Here is a 27,936-nt window from a genome sequence, read left to right as displayed (position 1 = left end):
GATTAGTTCGTTGATCTACTTCACTCTAATCGACATTCATTACTTTAGCCGATCAATCAATCAATCATAGTCGAGTCGAAGTGCCTCGATCTCGATCCCGTTAGTGTGTTCGGATGGCTCAGATTGTACGTCAAAGTAAATTTCGTCATGTCTACTGTAAACCGGTGAAACATGAGCAATGTATGTCGGATATTCGAGTGGGTGGAGTTTAATTTTTTTTTAGGATCAATGCACTTTTTTCCTCCATTTATACATTTCTTGCAAGAATTTCTCTCGAATTTCAACTTGCAATAAAAAATATTCAAAAATATTTGTGCGAAAAATAGTTTAAAGGATGGAATGAAAATTTAACTAGGAAATGAGTTCGGCTGATCTCCTATTGGTCCAATCTCTCAGATTAACCTAATGAGGTCACCGCTGAACTCACGGAAGATTTCTTAGTGTTACCCTTAATTCTCCTCTATTTATTTGCTTTTTTACATCTTTACACTTCTTCATCATCTTTATCTCTTTATCATCTTTACACAATGAAACTCTTTTATTCTCGGAACTTAAAATTAAAGTCAACGTTAAATTTATTGTACGGATTTAAAATTTACAATCTCCATTATTTCGACTGCTTTATTACTGAAATTAATTTTTTTTTGCTTTAATATTCACGAAAAGAGTATTGAAGGAGCATTTTTACATGTTAGGTTCTAGCCGAGGATACTGTACTTTTATTTATTTTTCGTTTTTAGCTAATAGCTGATCCCAAAATCAATATTTCCACAGAAACTGTTAGTTTTTTCGGTGTAGAAAACAGCATGAGAAGAAGAATGTTCTGTCACTCATCAGAAGCCTAAGGATTACGATGGGATCCCAGAAGGGATCCTCTGAAAATTTTTGAAAAATTACAAAAGATCCGTAGAGAAAAGATTACAAAAATCCAGTTCAAAACGTATTTCATGGCTTTTTTTTTTTGGGGGGGGGGGTCTGATTTTGTTTTCTTTCGTTTAGAGATAGTGGGAGAACAGCGTTTATAACAAAAATAAATATGAAAAATCTTAAATGATCCTTTTTACGTTGAGCTTGGGTTTTTCTGATTGATTTTCGTGTGCAGTTTATCTCCTAAGGATCGTATGTGCTTTCTGGATGCCGACTATTTATCTTCGAAGAACAAGCCCAAGTCTCTTACAGCCCTTAATTATTCAGCCGAGAACGGCAAAAAAAAAACAACAGCAAATAATGCGAAACAATGGAAAACGTTTCTGGATTCATACGAATTTCCACGGTCTTTTTTCCCCGGACTATGTCAACGATTTTTAGGTCACTGAGATCACATGGGATTCGTTGTTCTGTTCGGTGAATCCAAAATTTATCGCTTTTATCACTAAAGGTGCTGGTGGCCCGTTTATGGTGATACCGATAAATAAGGTGGGTTTGGAAAGAGATCAGACATTTGTTTATTCGGTTTTTTTATCCTACAATTTTCTCCTCTTCACTCTTTTTTCATTTTTATGACGTTTAAACCTCACATCTACATATCTGTCATCATTGCTATCACATCTATCACTGCTTGATTTCATTCTGAAAATTTCACATTCAATCGATACGAGCATTATTTTCGTGCTGTGCTGCATTACAACAAAGCATATGCTATCGCTGCCAGCAGAATTCTCCGCCTTTTCGACTCGATTTCAAGCTTTCAAATTCGCTTCCCGAAATCCGAATCGCCCTTACGAAACAAGTTTTCGCATGCTATCGCCTCAGTTTTTCATGCGCTTTTTATTGAATTCTCGAAAGTTCTGGAAGTGCACACGCGAGCTCTGCTGCTGCTGTTGCTGCCGTTAGCGCGAACGTTCCTCTATTGTGTTTGAGGTTAACGCTTGCTTGGCGGCGGCGGCGGTGCCGGAGCGAACAGCTCGCTCCTCGCTCCTCCGCCGCCGACTCGACACATGTCTGCGAGGGCGGCCGCCGAAGTTTCCTTCAACAACAAAACATAAAGAAAACATGATGTTTAGTGGTTATGTTGGGGACGATAGCGGAACGATATGAAGTCGAACGGAGGGGAGCCGGGAAGTGGAAATATGCTGAGAAGAATTGTGCAGCGATGCCGCGTCCTTTTTCATTTTCCGAGAAAATATCCATGTCCATCCTGATAGTATTATAAATTCCCTATAAAATCCGAAAATCCGGACAATTTCTGATGTTTATAGGCGTATCATTGGAATTCACATGGTTCTCTTGGTTGTTTTTCTTTTTTTTCGATAAAATCCATTTGGAAGTGCAGGAATACCTTTAAGAGCACCAAATTTTATGTTTACGTCTTACATTATCATTATATTATTGTTTTTTTTCATATTTTTATTTTATATTCTGATTTGTACTGTTACATTCTATGTTTGCGCTTTATATTTTATAATTTATTATTTTTATAGCTTATTTTTGTCTGTCTTTTATTTCTGTTAAAAGGTTGTTATCGAAGTAAAATTCAATCAAACCACCTATTTTCTTAATTTCTTCGTCGCTTTTAACACCGCAAAGTGATTCCTGAAAATCTAGTTAGCTACAGTATTCTCTCAGGAAAATAGAGCTTAGCTTCAGGGTTGGAGTGAATAATTGGGACTGACTGGAGGATTGATTTCGCTCTAGAAAGGGTAATCCTTGAAGGAGAAGCTATAAATTTTGGCGGTGTTCTACGCGACCTTTAGGTTATTAATAACTTTTCTTTCTTTCCCTTTTCCTTTTATTATAGAATCCTTAAGATCGTTAATTCCTCGAAAATCGTCCCCGATTTCTAAGGCTTCCATTGTAGAGGCAACTAACAGACTTACCAAGTTAGGATAATCCATCAATACATCCTCGAAGGCTTAGCGCTAGAGGGGTGACTATAAATACCTCCAAAGATTTGAAGGACAATTCCCGATGAGGTGCGTTGGTGCGGCCGTAATCGCTTAAAATATCCTTGCCTAATGGATTGTCTTTCCCCAGAAAATTGGTTCCGTGAAAATGCAGACAACAAATCTTCACGTACTTTGCTTTTAGCGCAATTTTCGGCGATTTCTTCAGGATATTAAGCGAACCGAAGGAAGTTTACTGGAGAAAGAAATGATGGCGAAGCGAGTTATATCAACCACGGATCAATCTTCGTTCTTCCAAGTCTCCATCGCAGTGACCGGTCTTAAAAAATTGTCTTCTTTTACCATCTTATTTAAATCCATTGAAATTTTTCTTTGTGTCATCTATCTTATTCTTCAAATATTCCCTATAACATCATTTTTATGTTATAGGGAATATTTGAAGGACATAAAATTTCTGAAATTATGATTTTCTGGACACAAAATTTGTGAAATTCCCCGTTTTCTTCTTTCAAAATGGGTGCCTTTAAAATAAACTTTAAAATATTTGAAACCGATCTGAAATAGGTATATATTTGCCATAGGTAATGGCTTCAGTTGAACATATCTAACCACATATAACTAGTGGGAACTCAAGTCACTCACTCAAGTGGTATGGATCTTTTTACTCGCTTTACAGTTGATGATCGATGGATTGATTTTTCTAAAATATTTTTAGAACAGTAAAAATATTTTTAAAACAAGAATTTCGTAGAAAATCTCTTGTAATTTGATATTGTGGAGAAATATTACATCAGGACTAGTTTCTTTCAGTCAATGAAAAAAAAAAAACAAACATCTTCATAGTGCATTTGTCTGTTTACTTATATCACTACAGTAATATTGTGATAACAATTACATTCCCCTTGCGGAACTTCCGCAGACACTCACATTTTCCTGTTGGATCAATATCTTCCAAATTCCATTTCTCCTCTTCCTTTATTTGAACAAAAAAAAATCTGCGGAAATTTTCTATTTTATGAAAAATCCATTTTCTCCTATAAAATCAATATCTGTCGAACTTTCTCAGCTCATCCCAAAAATCGCCAAATATTTGCCTAATCAAATGTTGGTTTTCTTGATTTCTGCGCTGAAAATTTCGAGTGTGGTGGAATACCAGGAAGTTCCTTGGAATTCTAGGAGAATGATTGATTTTTCTCGGGAAAAATGCCGCATTTGTATGTCGGATTGACGATAAAAGGATCCGAGGAAGTTGTTCATTTCCTGAAAGCTTCAGGTTGGCTGTCGGCAGGGAACTAGTCGTCCTCGTTGTTGTTTGCACTGCTCCTCATGTCACGCAGCTGACAATTCAGCGTGGCATCGAGGAACGAGGAACGCGACGAGTTGCGAGCAAGTTCTTCTCCCCTTCGAACACTTATTTATAATTACAAAGGCATTTCCAAGAAGCGTTATGCGAATTTTAACGGACGGGAAAAGGGGACCGGGAAGGAACTCCGGGAAATCCCAGTGAATTCACATTAAACGTCAGCTGCGCAGCCAGCGGGAATTATAAATTTCTCCCCGGTCCCAAATTTCAATGTATGTATATTCCAATTATATGTATGGTTCTTTTTTTCTTTCTTTAATTGCTCCATTTAATTATTTTACAATTTGTTATTTGTCACATTTTATTGTTGTTTTATTTATTTATTTCGTTCTAGTTTACTCTTTTATGAGTTTGAAAGTTTGGAAATCTCCCCGCCTTATGAAGCTATTGAAAAATCCCCAAAAAGAAATAAAAATAATTGAAATTTTCCGATAAATCACCTTTTTATCAAGTAGAATTTCTATAGAGAAGTCTTAGGAGAGAAACAGGATCAAATTTTCATTTTCTTAAGCACGGCGTGCTTTTAGCGAGAGCAGAGTAAAATAAAAGAAAAGAAAAATAGTTTCATCCTTATCTAATCTTGTCCGTCATTTTGTCCACCTGCTGTTCCTTCCGTCTTCCCTCTCTTTTCTTATCTAATCTACGAATTCTTCTCTGAAATGTATCCGTAATATTGCTTTTTCTCTTGTTTTTGTAAATAATTTGCAAAAATGAAGTTCTTACTTAAATTTTTGGGAAGAGAGTCTTCTATATATTCTTAGAATCAAATGAACTGGTTATAAAACGGCTAAAATCCTTTAAAATACTCGACCCGGTATATTTTATGCGCTCAGTTCATGCAAACATACTTCATACGATGAGTTTTTTCGCCTTTTTGTGGAGAGCTTACAATTACGCGCTTAGCAGCCGGTTTCTTAAGTCTTGTACTCTAATCCTTAGATTTTATTCGAACGGTTCCTGTCAGATTTTCGTAAAAGTTGTGTCAACTCACAGTTTTAAAAACACACTTGTTAATCGGTCGTAATCCATGAAAAGAAAATAAGGACTTACCGGACATCACTCAAATGTTAGGGAAAATTTTTCTAAATAATTTTCTAAATCCGATCTTTGCAAAACTTGTCTAGCCAACGTTCTTGGGAAACGAATGAAACCTTTCTTGTTCTGTTTTTTTTTTTGCACAGCATTTCTGTTTATTTGTTTAGAAAAACTGACGGGACATTCAGAAATTTTTAAAATGAAGCCTCTGCCTAAATAATGCATGACAGGTAAAATTGCCAGATAACTAATTTTTCTTCTTTTTTTCTCACTAACGACATTAATCTTTTCTATTTTTTAATTATATATTATATATTTTTGTCTTCACTAACATTTTCTAGTGATATTTTGTTTTTCGTTACTTTTTAGTAGTAATTCCCGTTGTTCGGAAAACTTCAAGTCGTTCCTGAGACATTTCAAGCAATAATAAAAATAAAAATGTTGCTGTTGGCGAACTACCGGTGCTGTACGTATAAATTCCACTAAGAGGGCATTTTACTGGTTGATTTGAATGGATGCCACTAATCTCCATAGCCTATCCACACTTTGATAATTCCTCAGGTCTTAATACCTAACTTTCGGAATTTTAGACGCGTGTGATTACTAAGTTATCCTCGTGCCGGAATCGTACAGGGGTCTAATCCATGCTCATACTAGTCTTTTGCTGCTTTTTACTCTGTATTTTCTGTATTTATTTGTGTTCATCCTTCCCACATCCTTTTGCCACTCTATTGAGCGTGATAAATAAACAAATAAATAAATAGATGCTTAGAATCAACATGTGGTTCGTTAGAAGAATATCCGTAGCTGCGGAAAACTTGCATAATGTCGGATTTCTTTCTTATTTCATGTAGCGCTGCGCTAGATGTCCCTCCCAGTGTAATTAGGAATTTCAGCGGAAGAAAAGAACTTCTCATTGTCTCCTAGTCGTGGTTCTTGAAATCCATTATATGTTAATTTGTTTTTTTATTTATCAAGCTCTTTTCTGCACGTAACACTCCAGAATCAAGCAACCACGAATGAAAAATCACGTGCATGTCGTCAGGGAACGGCGAGAGAAAACTGTTGGGTGTTTACTCGTGGATCTTTCCGATAGTGCGTGCATGGATTGAAAGCATTTCCTGTGCGTAACGCGTTCAGCCCTTGAAAATGACTTTTAGCAATGGACAAACGGACAGTTCAGGAAATAGATAACAACATGCTGGAAATTTCGCGAAATAGCTCAATTAGATTTGATTTTGGGAAATAATATGAAATTTCTACATAGAATTTTAAGCGTTTGTTTTTTTTTTCTTTCATTTTTCTCTCCGCTTCATCGAAAGTCACTGTTACTAAACCAGAAAATCACCTTTTTCATGTTTAACGACTGCTACAGATTGAAATTTTGCTGTTAAGCAGTTTTTTGGGGTAAGAAAAAAAGACTACAGAGTTTTTTCAATTTCTAAAGTAATAGTTTCAAGTGATATTATACATTTTGTATTTTTCTCTTTTTTTTGTTTTCTTTGTAAATTTTCCTGTTTCTAAGAGCACATGCATATATCCGCCGAAGGACGGATATACATGGTGTTTGGCTTGGATTTTATGAGTGCGGGTGCTTTTTGTCGCCCACTCATTCCACCCACTTGTCCTCTTTATTTGTTTGTTTATTTCTTGTGTTTACGCATTGAAAGAGCAAACATAAGCGCAACGAAGAAGACGACGATGAACGACGTTGCCACCGTGAAGAACATGATTTTTGTAGGTTGGACGAATCGATAAGGATTATCCGTTCGTGGATGCTCATAAAGGTGCATGTCTGGAAGTGGCATGGAGTCCGTTCAACGATAATGTGATCGCATCGTGTTCGGAGGATACCACATGTAAAGTAAGTCACTTAACTATCATATATCGCCTAAAGAAACTCATAGATCTCGTCATTTTTCCCCGTGATTCGAACGCACCGATCCCGGGAATCGCGTTCTCTACATCCTGAACGATGTTGTGAACTTCTCTCCAACTGTTTTCCGCTATGAACTTGCATTGCGTGGGATGTTACAGATGTTTCTTAGCTGTCCTCTCACATAGTCATAAAACCAAAGATCAATCAGAAATCCATAAAAAATTGAAGCATCCGTCTCTTATTATCGTTTGCCTTTAGGTTTGGTTAATTCCTGAAAATGGTTTGCTAAGAACCCTTTCACAGCCGGTTGTCGAACTAAACGGACACCAGAAACGTGTCAATACATTAGCATGGCATCCGGTTGCCAATAACCTATTGCTCACTGCCGGTAAGTCCTCTAGCGATATGGTATTTGAGGTTTTTTTTTCTTCTCTGACCGTAGATTTATACAAATAGGTGGAAATAAGGGGGAGGACTTAACCGTGCTTGTATTTCCGGAGGCTCTATCTTCCTTTTTTCTCCTAGTAACTTTAGCCTACAAGTCATAGATCCTCCAAGGCTAAAAGCGCAGTTGAGTGCTCCAACCCCCCTCCCCCTCCTCCCTTCTCCCTCACCCAACTAAAGCTTACCCAAAATTGGTGTTGGCTTAGAACAAGGGTAAAATGTAGTTGTAATTGAGGGGGGGGGGCGCACTCAGTGGCGCTCTTATTTCTGGAAGTAAATAAGTAAATCAGTCGGGGCCCCAAGACCTAAGAATTAGTCTCAGAGGATCTATGATATGTAAGTTAAAGCTACCGAGAGAAAAAAAAAATGAGAGAGAACAAGAGAAAAAGAAAGAGCGTCCAGAAATAGCGCCACTAAGTGCCCCTCCCCCAGCTTCATTTCCCCTTAGAATAATCCTTTTTCACTGAAAAACCCACAAGATTTCGTGAGGAAGAGATAAAGGGCAGAAAGTAAAGGGAAGGTTGTTTCCATTTGGTCAACTTACTTGGCCTCAGTTTTTCCAGCCTTTTTCGGTGAAGAGGTGGATCCTCCAGCTTTCTGTGCTGCCATCTTCTTTCCGTATCGCTTCCTCTCGTCAGCGGCCATCTTCGCCCACTTTAGCCTATTCAATACCAGCGCCCCCTGAAACGTCAGTGACGCTCATACCAGGCTTGGCCAGCTTCCAGCGGTTTTCGTTCAAGCATAGCACATAAGCCGGCTGAGCATGTTTCAGAGCATACGGGTCCTTCTTTCGCTCTACGTTCATTTTTAGCGACTTCACTTTCCTTGTAGATGAGGAAGGATGAAGATGGAGATGAGGAAGCAGCAACCATTTTTGAGCAACTCGTGGTCGCAGCACACACAAGGTTATTAATAGTAAAGAAAGCAGGAGGAATAAGAGCAAAAAATACACTGTACCCGTTGCATTTGCTTGACCAGTTGCGCTCGAAATGGAACTTTCGCGAATTCCAGTCGGAGTTAACACCAAAGAACGAGGGTCCCACCAGCGCAGCGCCCCCATCGCAACCGCTTACGCAATTGCACTAGGTTTAAGGCCGTTTTGACTCCGCTACACAACTTTTTGCAGATTTCAAAATCTAGCCATTGATGGTACCTCAGAAATTTCATGATCACACGATAATTGTGCATATAACGACCATGGTACATCGAACACCGTACAAAATCAGGGTAACGATCGAAAAATCCTTCCAGTCAAAACAAAAGAGAACCTCATAAAGGCCTACCAGTATTTTGGGTGTAGGACTTAAAAAAGAAAGAAAAAAAAAACCTAAAGACTTGAAGAAAAAAAGGAAGGACTCAATGCTTCACATGACGGCATATCACTTGAGAAGTTTCTTGACGGGAACCAAAGCATGGCTGGACGTGTTTCTCACGTGAGAGGTTTTGTCTTGGGCGTGGTCGGTCGAGGAAGCCATGGCTATTGAGAAACTTCTTAAATCTTTTCTTTTCCTTCCACTGTGTAACACTGGGTTTCGGCGAGAAGTGATGGAGAGTAGATCAAAAAGGTTGGAAAGAGAGGAAAAAAAGTATCAAGAAATTAGGTCAAAAAGATTAGTCCTGAATTTGAGTTTTACGTAATTTCGTCATCTGTTAGCTTATAAAAACAAATTGAAAATGGCAGAAGAAATTTTTGAGGTTTTGAATCTTCGAAACTAACAACTACCTTAGAAAGGGACTTGTAGAGAGGATATCGGTTAAAGGCATCACCCCACGAATCTGGAGTGGATTTCAGGTGGAGTATTCGTATACGGGATAGTAGATTATGGAGAGGGAGGGCGATTCCGTCTATTTCTTCCTAATTGCCGTAAAAAACGGCCCCGAAGATACGGCCTCGGGCGTTCCGGCGCGCTATTTTCTACAATGTGGGGTGATGACTTTAAGGATATCGACCTTTCGACAACCTCTGGACCACTGAAACAAAATTTCTCTGAAAATATCGAAATTTCAAAGAAATTTTGTTTGTTACTAAGCACTTAGGCCTACTTTTATTCATGTGGAACAAGAGAGGGATGAGGGTAACAGCTGTGTATGTTTTTTCTGTGAGTTCCACTGAAAAGCCTGTTGCTGTTAGCTATAGCTAATAATAGGGAGAAGAGGATAGATAATATAGCAGAAAAGTGAAATAGTTCAAAAAATGATCGGGAGAAAAATCGATACGATAGAGAAATGAGGAAAGGCGGAAACAAAAGCATGGTTTTCGTTTTTTGCCACACTTTTGGCGTTGGACTGGGCATTCATGGGGAACTGTGAGAACCCCCGTCGTGCCTTCATGTGATCTACCTAAGCTCAGTCAATAATTACCGCTGAACTAACTATTTATGGATACTTATAACAAAATAAACAAAATAGTCATCTCCAATTATTACTCTAATATTACTATCCAAAATTACAGTAATTTAAATAGTAATAACATAATGCAATAGATAAATAATAATATAATATACTATGGTAATGTGATGTAATAATAATAATAATAATAATAATAATAATAATAATAATAATAATAATAATAATAATAATAATAATAGTAATAATAATAAAATAATAATAATAATAATAATAATAATAATAATAATAATAATAGTAATAATAATAATATAATTGATAATTTGCCTTTGAGGAGGTGAAAACAAACTCCTCCTATGGAATGTCGGCACCGGAGAGGCTCTTCTGGAAATTGCTGGACATCCGGATCAAATTTGGAGTATTGCATTCAACTATGATGGTACACAATTCGTTACCACTTGTAAAGTGAGTCCCACATTGATTTTTTTTTTCACAAGTAACTCACTGATCACTACTTGATCGTATTGATCCATTAAGGACAAGAAGATCCGTATTCTGGACACTCGTAGTGGCGAGGTGGTACACGAAGGAGTTGGTCACGAAGGTGTGAAGCCACAACGTGCAATTTTTGTTCACGATGGACGTGTGATCACCACCGGATTCACGAAACGTTCGGAACGATTGTACGCGCTTCGAGCGCCGGTGGGTTGTTTGGTTGTATTTCGAGGATTCAGGGAGTCGGAATTCTGATTTCTGGTGATTGAGAGACTCTTTTCAAGTAGTTTTAGCTTACTAAAATAACCTACGTGGGGATTCTAGGGAAATTTAATATCTCAGAAGGATTTTGTTTTTTTTCCATATTGTTTAGAATAAATGTTCTCCGTAGAAACGGAGTGATTGTCTAATTCCAGTTTGATGTCATTTTATAGAAGAAAAAAACATTACAGTAGCCATTAAGGGGCCCGTGAAATTCTTTCTGTTTTCTTGATATTCTCTTGGATGTTGACTAACAAATACTTAGAAAAAATAAATAGAAATTCGAGAAATAAATAATAAATGATAGAGATAGTAAGAGAAATATGAAGCAGGTCCCTGTATTACTGCTTTCTTCTGATTACATTTAATCGTGAAGAAAGAAAGAACAAGTAACAAAAAAAAATTAAGTTCTCAAATATTTTTTAAATTTTAAATCGAATTGAATTTTCCTAGAAATTGTTCAGCGCACGACATCTCACTTTGGACTGAATCTTTTCAGGATAATCTCTCTCAACCAATTATCGAGGAGGAGCTTGATACTTCCAATGGTGTTCTCTTTCCGTTCTATGACGAAGACACTGGATTGGTGTATTTGTGTGGAAAGGTTGGGTCAGACTATTGAATCTGCTATGTTTTAATTACCGTTCATTTGTATTTTTTAAAGTTTTTTTTTTCATTCTATCCCAATCGTTTTTTTTTTCTTTTCGTTGTTACTCTCGAAACAACTTTTTGCGTTCAGTGGACCCGTGGACCCTGTCTATTGAGGGAAAAGAGACGAGAAAATTCTTTTTTAAGGGTGACTGCGCGATTCGTTACTATGAGGTCAATCAAGAATATCCTTACATGCACTATATCAACACTTACACCACCAGTGAACCTCAGAGAGCTGTTGGCTTCCAGTGTAAACGTGGAGTGAACTCTGACGAGAATGAGATCAATAGGTATTGTTAGCGTATGCATTGAAATGAAAAGAGGAAATATTTCCAATGATTTTGAGAAAAAGTAAAATGAAATTATTGTAGAATTTAAAGGCAGCATACCACGAATCTGAGGTGGAGTATCCGTATACGGGGTCGTAGATTATGGAGACGGGGTAGTTCCGCTCATCTCCCCCTGCATTTCTGCAAACAGCCGCCTTCAGAATGCTGTTTTGTACGACGCCATCTATTGCAACGCTCCACCCCTTGCGCCGCCCCCGCCCTGCAATTCGTCGAAAATCAATTCGGACTGCCCCGATGGGCAGTAAAGGACGCTACGCGTGCAAGGGTGCCGCGCTGCAGTAGAAGGCGTCGTACAAAACAGCTTTCTTGGGCCGGCTGCTTGCAGTGATTCAGGGAGAGATGAGAGGAACCACCCCGGTCTCCATAATCTACGACCCCGTATACGGATACTCCACCTGAAATCCGTACCACCCCAGATTCGTGGTATGCTGCCTTTAATCACGGAAGTATGGATATTGGCGGAAAATCCAAAGTTTGAGCGGTAGAAACTTATCCAATTGTCTATAATACATATACCGTAATCTTCCAGTGTTTCTAGCGCAAATTAAAAAATCAAATCTTTTTGTCATTAGCCAGCCGAGAATAGAGAGAAGTTTCAGATTTTATTCAATTCTTTGCCACTACTTTGCTTATCAAAGATAACAAACCATTTTCCCGCTTTTTATTTATTATTGATTTACCTCGAATTTAACTAACTTTAACTATTAAATATTGCTATTAGATATCGCCCTATAATTTTTATTTCCAGAATTTACAAACTTACGACGAAAGGTGTAGTGGACGTACTTCAGTTCTTTGTCCCAAGAAAATCTGACCTTTTCCAGGTTTGATACGCTTTTGCCTATTTCTTCGTTTTCCAGTAAACTCCTATCTTTTCTAAAATCCTCCAATTTGTAGAGGTTTTCGAGTTAAATACACAGTTTTTTGTGTTTCGTATCTATCATGGTGCAGAATAAAAGCGAACTCTTTCTAACCGTTCGAAATGGAAAGAAAAATTATCTCAAGAATTTTGTTTATATTTCTGTATACATGGATTTGAATACTAAAAAAAAAGATTAGGACGAAGACTAGCAAAAATTTCCCCTCATATGTTTTTCCCTATGCATAGTTTTCATTTAAATCTTTACACCACGGAAATATTTTCTTTGCAGCACGACCTGTACCCAGATACGAGGTCAACGATTCCAGCACTTACGGCCGAAGAGTTTATGGAGGGTAGGAAGTATGATAAGACTGGGTTCAAGAAGAACTTGTCGGATTTTTTATATTCATTTCTGAAAAACTTCTAAGTCTTAAACTTGTCCGGAATACTTTGGAAACTAAGCGAACGGTGTTAGGAAATTTGTTCCCGGTATCGATCACATTTTTCAAGGGAAAAATGCAGCGCCGAACACTCAACCGGTCAATCCTGCTGCAGCACAAGCGAAGCCCAAAATCCAGGTGATCTTCAAACGTCTTCGAAAAATTCATAACTGTTACTGTATCTTCATCTTAGTGAACAATTTTTACTCAGGTTGCAAAGAAAGCCAACATTCTCAGCCAACTTGCTCCAACACCGTAAGTTCCAACTAATTTTCACAAATGATATTTCGCCTAAAGAGCCGGTATTTGGTGGTTTGACAATGGTTTTTTTATTTGACAAAAAATTTGTAACGACATGCCAAGTTTCCACAATGTTTCCCACATTGGTGTATGGTTCATTTCAATTTTTATTACGATGGGTGGCATACATCTGCTCAACGCTTTATTTTCGCAATTTTATACAGTTATTTTGTGTAAACAAGGAAACAAATGTGGAGAAATTAATCTCGATCAGGAGTAGCGCACGTGTTCACGGCTTCTGTGCGCACGGCCGCGCCCACGTCAGTGTGGTTGAAATGCTTCAAAATACTTCACAAATAAAAAAGCTGGAAATGATATACGTACGCAAAAATTATCACAAACCACACCGGTTGTGAGGAATATGAAACCATGCAACTTTTTTAAATGTGGGAGATTGTAATTCGGTTAGAGGACCCGAACCCTGGTACAATTGGGTATGTGGGTATGCGGCTGCGCATGAAGCGGCGCGGTGGAACCAACGCGGTGGTTGCGATCATAGTAGGACCCAACCATCGCTAAATTCGCCCAGACTGCATAGACGCAACTGCATCAGACTGCAGGTGGTTTTAAAACCGAATACGGCGTAACGTCTATGAAATTTTACTACCATAACCTACGGATACTTTCCGGTATCAATAGTATCAAAAGGAGTTGTTAAGGTCCCAGGTCGAAAAGCGAAGGGGAGAAACGGTTCCGGATATCCTTAGGTGTTTCATGACGAAATACTGTAGATCACAATAATCATTGTGGTTGTTTAATTTTTGGAAAAAAAATGATTAGTGTAGTGAGAGTTATACGAAAACAGCTCCTTATCAATGTCCGCACTGTTTTCAATATCTTATTTTCGCCTCATTTTAGAGCTGATTCACAGAGGAGCCATTCGGAACAATCATCACCGCAGGTGTAAGTGAAAACTTCTTTTTTTTTATCTGTAGTTAGAGATTGTCTCAAAATAGATAGGTGTAGTGCTGTAAAGTTTGCTGTGAAGATCTGCGCCGCCGTCGCCACGACCGCAGCCAGCGCAACAGAGACGACCAATAATCGACGACGACATGGGAATTGTGCCTATGAATCAGGTGAATATTACAGCAGGTACAACGTATCTAGAAAACCTTTGTATGTATCCATGGTCGGCCCCTGATGTGTCCAATCAGGTGAGTGTGATGCGCTTTCCATCAGCGCAGCGCACAAGGAAGCGAGGGTGTGCGTCGGGCAGCCGGAAAAGAGCATGTGTTGCCGCCGGGCTGCGTCGTATTAAACACACACTGCTTGATGTGCATATTTGCAATTCTCTATGAGCTTGAAATATTTTGTCAGGCTCGCCCTCCCTCCTCCAATCAACATCACCAAGAAAGGCTGAGTCCGGAAAGACCAGCTCAAAAGACACCGAAACAACAGGTACATAGTTCCACCCGAGGATTATATCGCCTTCATGTTTTCCGTCTCCCTTTTCAATCATGAGTCAAAAAAAAACAGAAACATTTTCATTTCTTTTTCACTGTGCCTGTGCAGTGATCAACAGTTGGGACATCATTTCGTGAACTTCCCCAATTAGCAGTCGATATAATGACGAAAAGTGACGAGTCATGTGGTTTTCAGACGTAGCCATGGAGTACTTATATACTGTACATGAAGTTGTTCACTAAAGTCTTTACCTTAACTTAAACTTAGAGATTAGCTCAAGTACCTTCCTATTCTGTTTTTGAGCTCCAGGCATCGCGAAATCACGTAAAAACTCGGCACAGATAGGAAATTTCTAAGATCTCTGTACACAAAAAATCCGCTCAATTGCATCGGCCTAGAATCACGGAGCAGAAAGTCTAAAACACTCGCGACGTATTTTACACTGGTTGTTGCACTCGGGTAAAAACGATGTGAAGCTCGGTAAAATTGCGTAGGCGGCTGTGCTCGAAGCGGTGCTGTGGAGCTCGGCGGTTAAATTCGAGTGATTCCCTAACTTCTCCACTCATTGCTGCAATTCACGACGGTTCCACCTCAATCCCAGCCGCTAAATACACCGCGCCGCTTCTGCGCAGCCGCGTACGAAACTTTACGGACATTCATGTCGTTTTGACCCGACTATGGCCACGAAGGATAAAGTGTCTAGCGTTAATCAATCTACTTGGCCACCACGTTCACTTCAACTCAGAAATGTTTGAGGTTTGTGAACGTGTAACTAACCTAAACAGTGAATTGAGAGGGACAGCGGATGTACCAAGTTAGTGTTTTTATCCTCCTAAACAAGTCTGGTACCAATTTATCGACTTTGAAGGGATGAAAGGCACTAGGGTCGAACTCCCGATCGACCATAATAGCGGTGTGGCGCAATCGGCAAGAGGTTCCGCTGCGGCTCCAGCATGATCGATCGGAAGTTCGTTTCCGCCCCAGTGCCAACCAATCCTTTCATCCCTCCGGGTAAATTCGTACCAAACCGTTAAGAACACTGACTAGACACATCGGCCAGCCCCCGCAAGTCGTTGTATAGGCCAGTTACGCGTTCGTAAACCTCGAACAATTCTGAATTGAAGTGAACGTGGTGGCGCATCCCAAGCGGATTGATTAACGCCAGACAATTTTTCGTTCATAGCTACGAAGAAAGCCCCATACGCATTCCTGTCGGAATTTGTCCCACACAGCTGTGCAGTTATCGTTAGGTTTCATGTCTACGATGCGGATGTCAGATACCATATAGTAGATCCAGAATCAAAGTCTGCGTAAATCCTGTGTTAACACTTTGAGATTATCTAATGGACTCGAATAATTTATCCTGCCCACACTAATGTACCCATCAGCTGAGATTGATCCACAGAATAGAAAGTAATGAAGATGGAGTTGGCTAATGACCGTAAGTGCGGAATGATTGCGAAATTTGGAAGGCTTGCTGTAGTAGTACTGTAGAAGTTTTCTTCTCCTGGTGAAAATGTTTCAAAAATCTGTCAAGTATATCTGAATAATCCTGTGCTCAGGTGAACCTTCGATCGCGTGCTGAGCGGGACGACGGAGGATCGCTGACTGCCGGACAACGGAGAGCAGCCGCTGAACTGGAGCGGATCAAGAGAGATCAGGTAGATTGGTGGTCGTGCTAATCCGTTCTTATTTGGAAGTCGGATCTCTGGAAGCTTCCAGAAGAATGTGCAGTAGTTCGAATAACACGTAGTTTTCTCTTTTCTTCAATCGCCTCCCATGCAATTTGAATACATGAAAATTTTGCTGTTTTTACTGAAGTAGTATGCAGCTCTGCTCTTGATCACATCTACGATTACTTCTTCATACTATGTGAAAGCAGTGAAAACACTAAGATGTTGCATTCAAGTTTTTACTTCAGATCAATGAATATCCATGCCATGTTTTTTCGAGAGTCTAAAATTCGTTTATAGGCACGGACAGCAACAGAGGAGGATTACGGCCCTCCACCAGGACGACTTCACGCCACACCTTCTCCACGCATGAGCGTTAGTAGCATGGAGGTTCATCAATTACCATAAACCTTTAAACAAGATCTTTCCCAGGAAACAAGGATATTTTTAACGTCTTCCTGTTAAGGGTCCAACAAATATGGAGGAATTGTTGGCCGATTTGGCCAAAATGAAGGCGGTAATGCGGCAACATGAAAGAAGAATTCGTATCCTTGAGGAAGAGATAGCCGAGAAAAACATGAGTCAAGCGTACTCATTCTAAGCCTTATATTTCGTTTACCTTATGTCCTATGCCTTATATGAGTGATGTTCCCCTATGGTGAACACTACTGCTGTGGATGCTCAATCCTATTGCATTATCGTCTAACGGAGGTGCTATTTGTGTACAGTAATATTGCGGCTATCCGCTAAATTTTATTCTTTTGGAGTTTGTGAATAGATAAACATTTTAAGTGAAAGAAAGAAAGAATTTATGAAGGATAAAAAAGGAAGAAAAAGTAGCTCTACTGGACGGTAGAAAAGTGGCAGTTATTCAAATTATCCTCAGAGGTTGCTCCAGGATGTTTCTTTTCCTGAAGACGCGTAGCGGACACTCACACTCCTCACACTCACAATTGAAGCCGATTCAACGTCCTCAAAATAAGTGAAGATCAAAATAGTAGGTCCGGAAACTCTTCAATTACTCCGGGTCATCATCGAATGTTCTCATTGTATGCTATTAGATTTATTCTTCCGTACTTCTACGGTATTTCCTTACGTTCCTCTAACTATGTCTGTTTTCTGAAAGTTATTCAATATATCCAGCTGTCTATGCAGTAATTAGTCGTTTGTCTGATTTGACGGGTTTGATGTGACGTCCTCGCAGAACACACTCGAGCAGCTCACACTTGTAGTTCCTCTTTCACGGTAACATGTAGTAGGGAGGGGAGCATTCTGTCGCGCTCTTATTTGTGGAAGTAAATAACTAAATCAGCCAGGGCCCTGAGACCTAAGCATTAATCTTAAAAGATCTATGACATGTAGGCTAAAGTTACTAAGAGAAAAAAGTAAGATAGTCCAGAAACGAAGAAATGAGCGCCACTGGATGCCTCTTAACTACATTTCCCCTCTCTATCATCGTCGAAAGAGGCGGAGATATATAACATTACGGATGAGTAAGAGGAACCCATATTCAAAGGAAAATCTACTGAGAACAAAACATGCTTTCACAATTCAAAAATGCACTATAAAATGAACACAAAAAAATGAATCAGAGGAACTGTTTTAGACACTGAAAATTCCTTATTTCTAAAACGCGACACCATCATGCTAACTGTAAGCATTCATACTTAGTACATAAACTGAGACAAAAAGTAAACATACAGCCGTAATGGAACTTTAAAAGCAACGCATCACGAAAATGACGTAGCAAGTGAACTCCATGAAAAACATAGAGTTCATGTTGTTGATTACGGAAAGGTCTAACAAAAATAACGGACTAACAAAAATAATTCCCTCTTAATCCTGTCGTAGATTATGAACTCTAAATAACGATGTTTTAGGGCAAATACTCAAATGATTTAATCAGTTCAACACTTTCCAAGTGTTCTTTTGTTGATAAACAACATGAGCCACTTTTCTAAATTGTCTTTGGCTACCCTGATCTATACCGACATCGTTATTTTTTCATCGAGAGAGATCCAAACATGACATTTTATATAATGTTAAACGATTCCGACAAAGTATTGATACGTCCCCCATCCAGTCGACAATCCTTTTAACCTTAGACTATCCAGGATGGGGTAGACCCCTTCACCTAGGAAGGGTGCGCCTCCGACCTATCGCACCTATGTTCTAAACTCACATTCACAACAAGAGTCGACCACAACGTCATATACTATAAGGTATGGTCACTATATACCATATAGGCAGTATATAAGGGTAAGACAAGGGGCAGTGGCAGGACCCTTCCTGTTCAATTTCGCCATCGACGACATTATGCGAAGAACAGTCGACCGGTGTCCTGCCGACATTGTCTTAGCACCATTAGGAGGCCCCTTGAATGATCTCCAGTACGCCAACGATGTTGTTATATCAGCGGAAAGCAGTACGAAACTTCAACATGTTGTCAACCTTGTATCGAAGCTGGCCGCAGCCTATGGACTACGTCTACGCCCTGGTAAATGCAAGCAGATGTGGATCTCTTCGAGACCTCGAACGGGAATCAGGGTGGACGGACGACCGATAGAACTCGACGATGAGTTCTGTTACCTGGGCTCTACGCTGAAGAACAACGGCAGCAACGAGAGAGATGTTCAGCAAAGATGCACTAAGGCCACTTCTGCATTTAACTCCTTAATGAAATGCCCGTGGTCGAGCCCCATCACCAACGAAGTCAAGCTGCAAGTCTACCTATCCGCAATTCGCCTCATCATGATGTACGGATCGGAGACTTGGGCAGCACCATCAACGGTTATGGAGAGGCTTGACTGCACGGAACGAAAGCTGCTTAGACGGCTACTTGGCTACTTTTGGTGTAGGGTATGCCACAATGAAGATCTTTACGCAGAAATTGACGTGGTGTACCGGCGGATGACTCGTGAAAGATATTAACATCTTGCACAGCCATCGAAAGTGGCTAAAGCAAATCGTCTTCGCTTCTTTGGTCATATATTAAAGAGACCGGCAGATCGCCTTTTTCAACGAGTTCTGAAGAGTTTGCCGGGTTCGAGCTGGAAGAAGCCACCTGGCCGAAAACGGAAGTTCTGGACTGAGGTGGTGAAAGAGAACCTGAGGACACTCGGCGTGGATAGGCAGTTCAGGCGAGACGTAAGGTTTCGCAGAGCGACGAATGGATTGATTCTGTGCAAGCTCTCGCAGAAGTTCGACAAGGTTGGGCAGAGCTGTGTTCAAGGACGGCACACCTCGGCAAAGATGCGGGTAATCGCGTCAGCCATCAGTCCGTCATGACATCAGCCCGCCGATTAAGTCAAGTAAGTCATAGACAGTATATTAAAAGGAAAAAGTATCTGGCACTGGTGTTAGTGGGGAGGGCGTTGTTTGCCGCACTCTTGAACGATACAAGTATTTATGTCACCAAGTAACCATAACAGCGAACATATTCTATACCACGCCCCTTACGATCGTTGGGGTCGGTTGTGGCAACACACGCAACTTGAATTCGAAATCCTTAGAGGTTCATGAACGTCTGGTCCATACAATAACTTGTGGACCAAGCCCACCTGTACAAGTCTAGTACCAGTTTATCGATTTCTTATCCAATTACTGAAGAACCGTTCGCTGGCTTTACTGCGATTTCGAGCAATCGATCATGAGATCGTTGCCAAACATTTTACCAACTGCGCCAAATCCGCCATATCCCTCTATTATATATCTTCCCATGGATATTAAACTAGGAGAATGACTGAAAATCTCCTCAGTTAAAGACAGCGTATCACGAAACTGATGTAGTGTGGAAATCTAATGGAAAAGATAGAGTTCGGGGGTAGATGACGACCATGAGCGTGGCCCCACTTAATTTCATTAATCGTCCCGAAATATGGGAACCGCCTCAGTTACACTAAAATGTCAGGACGCACACGCACCGCGAACTCGTGCGAGCGGTCGAGGATCAATGAGGTTTCCACCAGCTTGGTCGAGTAAAAGCAATGAGGCTTTTGCGGGAACCGGAGCATGTTCTAACGTACTTTGTAGTAACAAACGCTGTTCCCACACCGTTCTTTTTTAGGACGATTTGGGGAAACCAAGTGGGTCACGCTTCTATTCGTAACCAACGCCCGAACAATATATTTTCATGAGGTCTCCACAGCACTTCAATTTCGTGATACTCTGCCTTTGATAAAAAAAAAAAGAAAATAGTCCAATGCAACATATCTAATCCGTCCCACCGTCCGTCAACTTCAGCTACCGCAGTCGCTTCGCTTGTCAATAAAGCGCTCTAATGATGAAATTTAGTTCTAGCTTCGGCGGGAACTTCGAAAGTTCAAACAAGAATGGGCGCCAAAACCGTATGCGGGAAAGCATTACGTTCTCTGGACGTTGCAGCCGTTCTGAGTAACGTTAGCCTTTTTTAAGATCATTTTTTGCTGTTTTTACTTCTTCTGGCTGAGGCTGACCAGTGGTTCTTCTAAGTTGCACGACATGGGACTTCTAAATCCACAGATCACCTTGGCACAATTGTATTTTTTTTTCAAAGGGCAGCCATGAATGTGGTAGCGGGAGCGTTTCAGCAGATTGAAGACGTCGATGGAGTTCGCATTCAGGCCGAATTCAGTCGTTTTTTGAAAGAGTAAGTCATTTGTTTTCTGGTTTTTTTATTCTTTGATGGTACTATAGATCAAGACATTGAGCTACCTCTTCATTAGAATTCGAAATTGGAAATCTTTGGGTTTTTTCTCTAATACAGACTGTTTCGTTGCGGATAATGTCGATTTTAGGTAATATCCTACGGTATTAGGTATCAAACTACCGGTAAACTGGTATAAGATAACTGATTTTAGTTGATTATTGATGCTAGTGGATGTAAACAGTAGATAGATGCGTGAAGTTACGTCTCTACTTGCGTAGAAAGTTAGTTACAAAATATTTTGGGGTGTGTACAAACTGGATTTCATAGAGAGATTTTTGTTCCATCAAAAAGCCAGCATTGTGTTCGAAAGCCTTTTGTTTTGTAGATTCGCTGATGAAAATGGCACCAGAATCTACGATAGTGCCATTGCCGCACTGGTTGAACCTGAAAGAAATACGTTGTATGTCGACATGCGTCACGTGCATTCGTTCAGCGCTACTCTGTATGGAACAATTGAATTGCAGTTCTATAAGTACGTTTTTCTGCTACTACAAATGTTACTATTTTATTTCTATTTGCACTTCTTAGATTGAATAAGCAACTATTGTGTTTTCAAGGCTATATCCTTACATATGCGAAGCGTTGCAACTAGCGGTTATTGATAGTTGTACAGATGAAGCTGACCGACAACGTATGCACAAGAAAGAAGTGTACGTCTCTTTCGGAGGACTAGAAAATCGTGTAAATGTACGTCTTTTTTTTGCAAAACTTCTTTGTGCGTTATGTCATGTTTTGCTTGTTATTTTATTTACTAATAATTAACATTCCCAGGTACGCGAGTTGAATGCAGAAAAAATTGGAGCTATGGTTTGTATTAGTGGACAAATTGTACGAACACATCCAGTCCATCCTGAATTGAGCCGCGCCACGTTTATTTGCGAGGATTGCGGAGTCACAACCAGAAATGTTCTCCAGCAGTTCAGATATACACAGGTATTGGTTGTCGTTGCCTATTGGCCTATACATTTGCTGGAGCTACGAAATTCTACGTCTGGTAGACCGTTATTTAGTTTCTAAACGATGTGGAATGAGAAATAAATTTGTGCATTGTCAAATAAAGACATTGTCAAGACAAATACAATACACGTTGTCAGGACAAATATTCCTAAAGTTTTTCTTATTCTGTGGAGTGGTCCTTTCGTGACTCAACTTATGTAAAATATTATTTTTTCCCTCTCTCAGTCTTTCACTGTTCTGCTCCTACAGGAACGAAGCTAATGAGTCCCGCGTCTTTATTTGAACTTATATTTAACAAAGTGGGAAATTAGGATCGGAAACTGAACTTTTCAGCCATCACGCTGTACTAATCCTCAGTGTATGAACCGCAATCGCTTCAGTCTCGATGTTGATGACTCGTCTTTTGTTGATTTCCAGAAAATTAGAATCCAGGTTTGTCCTCGTATCTCATAAGTACTGTGCATCTTTGTTTTTCTCCATTTGTATGCTTTTTTTTGACTGCTCTTTTCTCGTAGTCACTTGTTTGAATACCCGCCTTTAATTTCCAGGAAACTCAAGCTGAATTGCCTCGTGGTTCTGTCCCGAGAACTTTCGATGTGATCGTTCGCGGTGAAATGGTAGAGTCAGTTCAACCAGGTGACCGCTGCTCGCTTACTGGCACACTCATTGTTATCCCTGATATTGCTCAATTGAGCACACCAGGTACTGATTCCATGTCATATTAGAATTATTTGCTCACTGAAAAAGGGCTTTAGGACTTCGTGCTGACACCGGTGGTGGCAATCGTGGGCGTGCTTCGGAGAGAGACACTGGTCTGACAGGCCTCAGAGCACTTGGAGTGCGTGATCTCAACTACAAATTGGCTTTCCTCGCTTGTCATATTGAATCTAACAACACCAAGGTTGGTTGTTTGGTTTATTCGGTATTTATGGAACCAAAGTGCAAAATTTCCACCGAAAAATACTTACGTCATCACTGATCTTAATCAGAAATTGTTCCCTAAGTTTAATGTAACGTTCAACAGTAGGGTCAGATTAAGATCATTTTGTTCCAGTTTGGAGGGAAAGACTTTTCACATGAAAATATCGACAGTCTTCAACTATGGAAACAAATGAGTGATCAGGAGCATGCAGTGTTGAAAGCAATGAGCGAAGACAAACGAATCGCTGAAAACTTGATTGAGAGCCTCTTCCCAAACATTTATGGGAACGATGAGGTTTGACCCTTATCGGCATGCTTATCCTTAATGGAAACTAGATAAAACTCGCATCTACAGGTAAAACTTGGTGTGCTGCTGATGTTGTTCGGAGGAGTAGCAAAGAAAAGCAAGAGTGAAGGAACCACATTGCGTGGAGACATAAATGTGTGCCTCGTAGGCGACCCTTCTACGGCAAAGAGTCAGATTTTAAAGTAAGGTTACGTTCCGATTACATTTACTTCGCTTAATGTTCCAATTATAGGAGTTTTAAAAGACTTAGAAATTTGTAAAAATTATGGCGTGTTTATTTCAGGACTGTGGAAGAATTTTGCCCGCGAGCAATTTACACTTCTGGGAAGGCCTCATCGGCTGCAGGTCTCACAGCTGCTGTTGTAAAGGTAATGTGATATCACAGTTTTTTTTTTACATCACGAAAGAGGACAGTTCTGTGGTGTACAAAAAAATTTTCTTAGATTGTGTCACACTTAGTTTTTAGAGTCAACTTGCATCAAATCTAGGTTTAAGTCTTTCGTAGTTTCTATGTTCACTATACTTTTTGTATTAGTGTGTTTTTTAACCCTGTTAATGACATGTTCATTGAACCTAGGTTTTATCAAGGATGGAGAAAGAGGTGTCATTTAGGATGAAGAATCCTTTGAATTCGTCATCGAAGCAGGCGCATTGATGCTGGCTGATAACGGTGTCTGCTGCATTGACGAATTTGACAAGATGGATCCAAAGGATCAAGTTGCCATCCACGAAGCCATGGAACAACAAACCATCAGTATCACTAAGGTTAGACCCCATGGTATCAACCCATGTACAAGATTTGTTACTATGGAGTTCGTGCAGTTCGCGACCTATGCGCAATTTCTGACCTATCGAGAATTGGGCTTCATACATTCAAAATATCTTGCACCAAAACACTGTTAGTCACTTTTCGAAATCGTCTCTATTCTCGGACATCGCCTCTGCAATTCGTATATCTTTTGATAAGCATGTAGTTTTGGAAAAACATCTTGAGAATTCACGCATGTCATCACTCTAGGTTTGTTAGGTTTTCCCATTGTAAGTGTGAGTGATCTTTTCTTTGTATGATTTTAGGCTGGCGTAAAAGCTACGTTGAATGCACGAGCGTCTATCCTTGCGGCCGCGAATCCAGTTGGAGGTCGATATGACCGTTCACGTCCTTTGAAGCACAATGTGCAACTTTCTGCTCCTATTATGAGCAGATTTGATCTGTTCTTTGTACTTGTGGACGAATGTAACGAGGTGAGAAATATTTTTAAAAATTTTTTATTTTAAATTTATAATATTTTTTGAAAAATATTTTGTTGTGATTGATTTTTATAACTTTCGTAATTTGGTTTTCTTTTAGGTAGTCGATTACGCGATAGCGCGTCGAATTCTGGACAATCACCGAGCAATTTCTAGCCATCGTGTACGCGAAACCAGATATTCTACCGATGACATCCAGAAATACATCACTTTTGCGAAATGCTTCAAACCTCAGGTCTAATTTTTGCACGTGTTCTAAATGTTGTTTTGTAAATCATTTTTTTGTACAATTTTCAGATCAGCCCTGAAGCTGGGGAAGCTCTCGTAACTTCTTACAAAAAGTTACGCATGAGCGATAGTAATAATGCTGCAACCTCATCTTGGCGAATCACGGTTCGTCAACTCGAATCACTGGTACGATTATCGGAAGCTTTGGCTCGTCTGCACTGCGCTGCACAGGTATTCCTTGACTGTCAGACTTGTGTTTTGTTTTCGTTCATTTTTCATAATGTTCTGCAAATTCGTTAATTAGACTATCTATCTGGTGCTTACCGTAATCTAGAGAAGTATTTTTTGTAGGTGAGTGTGGATCATGTCAATCAAGCATCGAAGCTGCTGAACAAGTCGATAATTAGGTATGTTTTTCTGTTTCATTGCAATTGACATTAAGTTTTTGGCGTTAACATTGAATGCTTTTCAATATTGCTAGTGTTGTCTAGCGAGTAAGATTTCACCGTGATTTCGTTATGGCTAAGATAATAAGAAGAGAATAAATTCTCCCCGGGCTGATTTCAGTACATAAAGAAGACATTTTTGATGAGTATAATGTGTTTGGGTTCCACTTATTGACTAGACAATCCGATTTCCTTACCTTCAAACATTCCGTATAATTGTGCTTGTAAATCTACATTCGAGTGGTGTCATGGATTTTGCGTATGAATATTACACATTTCACACGTAACGAAATAAATTACTTTGGAATGTTTGATCCAAAAGTAGTGAATTTTAATTAGGGAAATTGATTGGGATTTTTATTATTATGAAGTAAAGTATGTAGTGTATGTACATTCTTTTTGTAGGGTGGAACAACCAGACATTGCTCTTGATGACGACTTCGATGCTGAACCAGTGATACAACAGGATGAAGACAAGGAGAATGAAACTGACTCCATGGAAACTGAGGAAGTGAATGGAAAACAAGTCAAGGTGAATATTCTCTCTTAGCTTTCTTTCATTCGATGATGCTGATTAATATGAAAATGTCTTTTTTATTCTGTGAAATCCGAAATTTCAATGTTTAAGATTGATCCTTCCAAACTGAAGATCACATTCGAGAAGTATAAACGTTTGGCTGATATGCTGGTTCTTCATATGCGATCTGATGAGGAAGGCGTGGATGAGGAGGAGTATGAAGGAGTGCGACAAGATGCTTTGGTTGACTGGTAGGTTTTTTTTTGTTGAAGAAATATACAAATGTTCTAGGGGCTCTCTTGTACCTACTATTCGCTAACAGTACCCAGAGGTCGTTGTTTTTCTGGTGTTTTCATGAAGCCCCTAAATCATAACAAATGCTGCCGCACAGGTGCTCGATCGGCAAATGTATACGATCCGGCGTTTACGGAGCATACATACTTTGATAAATGGGATCAATGCACTCTTGGTTTTAAACTTCGCAAACGTTCTCTACTTCAAGGTATTTGGAAATGATCGAAGGTGATTTGGAGTCGGAGGAAGATCTGATTATTCAACGTACTATCTGTCAACGAGTCATCCGTCGACTGGTTACCGAAGATCATGTCTTGATTGAAATGGATTCGGATGAAAAGAATCCGCTGCTTTGTGTTCATCCTAATTATGTTGTCACTGATCAGTAATTTCGATTTATTTCATAGAAAAATCTATAACCGGTCTCTTTCCTTGATTCCTTCACCGATATGAAAGTAATCCATTTATCCACATTTCATTTTAGTGTGACTCACAAATAGTAGAATTTTTTTTGAATCTTAGTTCTAAGGTTTACATGTTTGTCGATCTCTCTGGATTTCAATTGTTAATCATGTCTGCCTTCCCTGAAATTCTTCTTTTTAACTAAGCTTGTTAATTTTCTATTTTCAAAAGTATTCCTTTTCGAGTGTCAATTAAACTGTACACAATGTATGTTATGAGGATGCATAGCGACCACCACAAAGCATAGAACTGGACTCCTCTACAACTGCCATTTTATTTTCACTTCCAATCAACAAACAAAGATCTATAAGTCCCCCAAAGATGCCCAGCAATGGTATACGCAGTTAATGTTAGTGCTTTCTGAAAAAAATGATCTTGTTGGATAGGGTTTGGTCGATTTCTGAAGACATTATTGTTACCGACTGCGAAATGGTGGCTATTTACAGGGTGGAACCGATCTGAATTTCTTGAAATTTTTTATCTTTTAGCAAGATAAAGTGGAGAATTGTAGAAGTTTTTATATAATGTTCGTCCAACAAGTTCCGAAATAGTGTCAGACTTGCTTAGATACTCAGATGGCTTGTCTTCACTGGACTTGAAGCCCTGCACCTTTTCCACTCGTTTCTTTCCCTCGACATTTTCATCCGAGGTGTTCGCAAATTTCGTGAGTGACGTTGAAGAGTCCTTGAGCCGTATCCACCTGAGCTGCCTCAGCTGGTCCATTCATGCAACGAACACATCACCGCATCTCGTTAGCGGGTTCCCTCGAGGGCATATAGCATCTCTTGGGATTCACTCTACCGTTCTTTGGCATCAAAACATCAGGTAATTTCTGCCGCATGTAGAAGACACATGTCTCCTTTTCAATGATTCACCTGCCCCAAGAACGGCCTTCATGCACGGATTTCCAACGAAATGTGAGCGTTCATGGAAATTTCATCTGAAGATATTGAAACGTAGATCAACTACAGCTAGTGAGGCAGGGCATCTGCTTAATATTTCCTTAATTTCTTCCTTTGCAAAAGCGCGAAAGAAATGTTGTTGCACGCGGGACAAAAGATTACTGTGACTATTGACCGCATCCTTGAAATGTTACGAAAAAAAAACAGCGACAGATTACATGGAAGTTCCCGGAATTCTGGAGCTTTTCGAAACAAATTTGAAGTATTTATTTGGAATTAATAGCAACCATTTGCGATGGGTGAACAAGAAAAAATCCAAAATAATCTACTGCTTCTGTAAGTACTTGTTTATCGCTGTTGAACCAGGTTATGAGTTGACCTGGTAAAAAGAATAGAGAAAGAGAGGAAAAGGAAGAAAGAACTCTGATGAGCTTATCGGCGACACTGTCGCATTGATCAGATCGTCTCATATCCTACAAGTGCAGGGTGACCGTACACCGTTGTACATTAGGTAAACACATTACGTTGGGTGGGTACAGTAAATATATCCAAATTGGTTTGTTTATATTCACATTTTGTATAGTCCGGGTCAGGACGACCTCAAGCCCAGCGCAGACACGT

At 39.7% G+C, this 27,936-nt stretch overlaps 3 protein-coding genes across 5 annotated transcripts; 2 read left to right on the top strand and 1 right to left on the bottom strand.

Annotated features, from left to right (window-relative positions):
* Positions 1-113: 113 nt before the first annotated feature.
* On the top strand, positions 114-26,340 carry RB195_011707 (uncharacterized protein; the record flags this gene model as incomplete). 3 transcript variants are annotated; one of them, XM_064193240.1, is made up of 38 exons in its annotated part: positions 114-197; positions 1,309-1,416; positions 6,983-7,105; positions 7,379-7,508; positions 10,245-10,375; positions 10,448-10,612; positions 11,166-11,270; positions 11,462-11,607; positions 12,416-12,491; positions 12,819-12,882; positions 13,040-13,107; positions 13,181-13,224; positions 14,128-14,172; positions 14,258-14,345; positions 16,236-16,334; positions 16,647-16,736; positions 16,813-16,934; positions 18,593-19,205; positions 19,290-19,439; positions 19,508-19,657; positions 20,915-20,973; positions 21,359-21,505; positions 21,591-21,720; positions 21,805-21,966; positions 22,324-22,422; positions 22,539-22,692; positions 22,746-22,891; positions 23,045-23,206; positions 23,267-23,400; positions 23,502-23,586; positions 23,831-23,983; positions 24,293-24,460; positions 24,567-24,701; positions 24,764-24,925; positions 25,046-25,101; positions 25,546-25,672; positions 25,769-25,908; positions 26,160-26,340. In XM_064193240.1, the coding sequence occupies 38 exons, from the start codon at positions 114-116 to the stop codon at positions 26,338-26,340; spliced, it is 5,001 nt and encodes a 1,666-aa protein (XP_064050821.1). The 3 variants fall into 3 exon arrangements, with proteins under 3 accessions (XP_064050821.1, XP_064050824.1, XP_064050822.1); XM_064193239.1 differs by lacking the exons at positions 18,593-19,205; positions 19,290-19,439; positions 19,508-19,657; ... (16 more) ...; positions 25,769-25,908; positions 26,160-26,340 and adding an exon at positions 14,587-14,667 and having other exon boundaries at positions 16,813-16,947; XM_064193238.1 differs by lacking the exons at positions 114-197; positions 1,309-1,416; positions 6,983-7,105; ... (15 more) ...; positions 19,290-19,439; positions 19,508-19,657 and having other exon boundaries at positions 20,888-20,973.
* On the top strand, positions 18,663-19,277 carry RB195_011708 (uncharacterized protein; the record flags this gene model as incomplete). Its single annotated transcript, XM_064193241.1, has 1 exon — positions 18,663-19,277. The coding sequence occupies one exon, from the start codon at positions 18,663-18,665 to the stop codon at positions 19,275-19,277; it is 615 nt and encodes a 204-aa protein (XP_064050823.1).
* Positions 26,341-26,890: 550 nt separating the features above from the next.
* Positions 26,891-27,136, bottom strand: RB195_011706 (uncharacterized protein; the record flags this gene model as incomplete). Its single annotated transcript, XM_064193237.1, has 1 exon — positions 26,891-27,136. One exon carries the CDS (start codon positions 27,134-27,136, stop codon positions 26,891-26,893), a length of 246 nt encoding a protein of 81 aa, XP_064050820.1.
* Positions 27,137-27,936: the final 800 nt, after the last annotated feature.

Source organism: Necator americanus, chromosome III, assembly GCF_031761385.1.
Source record: "Necator americanus strain Aroian chromosome III, whole genome shotgun sequence".
Classification (NCBI taxonomy): domain Eukaryota; kingdom Metazoa; phylum Nematoda; class Chromadorea; order Rhabditida; family Ancylostomatidae; genus Necator; species Necator americanus.
This window is presented reverse-complemented; position numbering and strand designations above follow the sequence as displayed.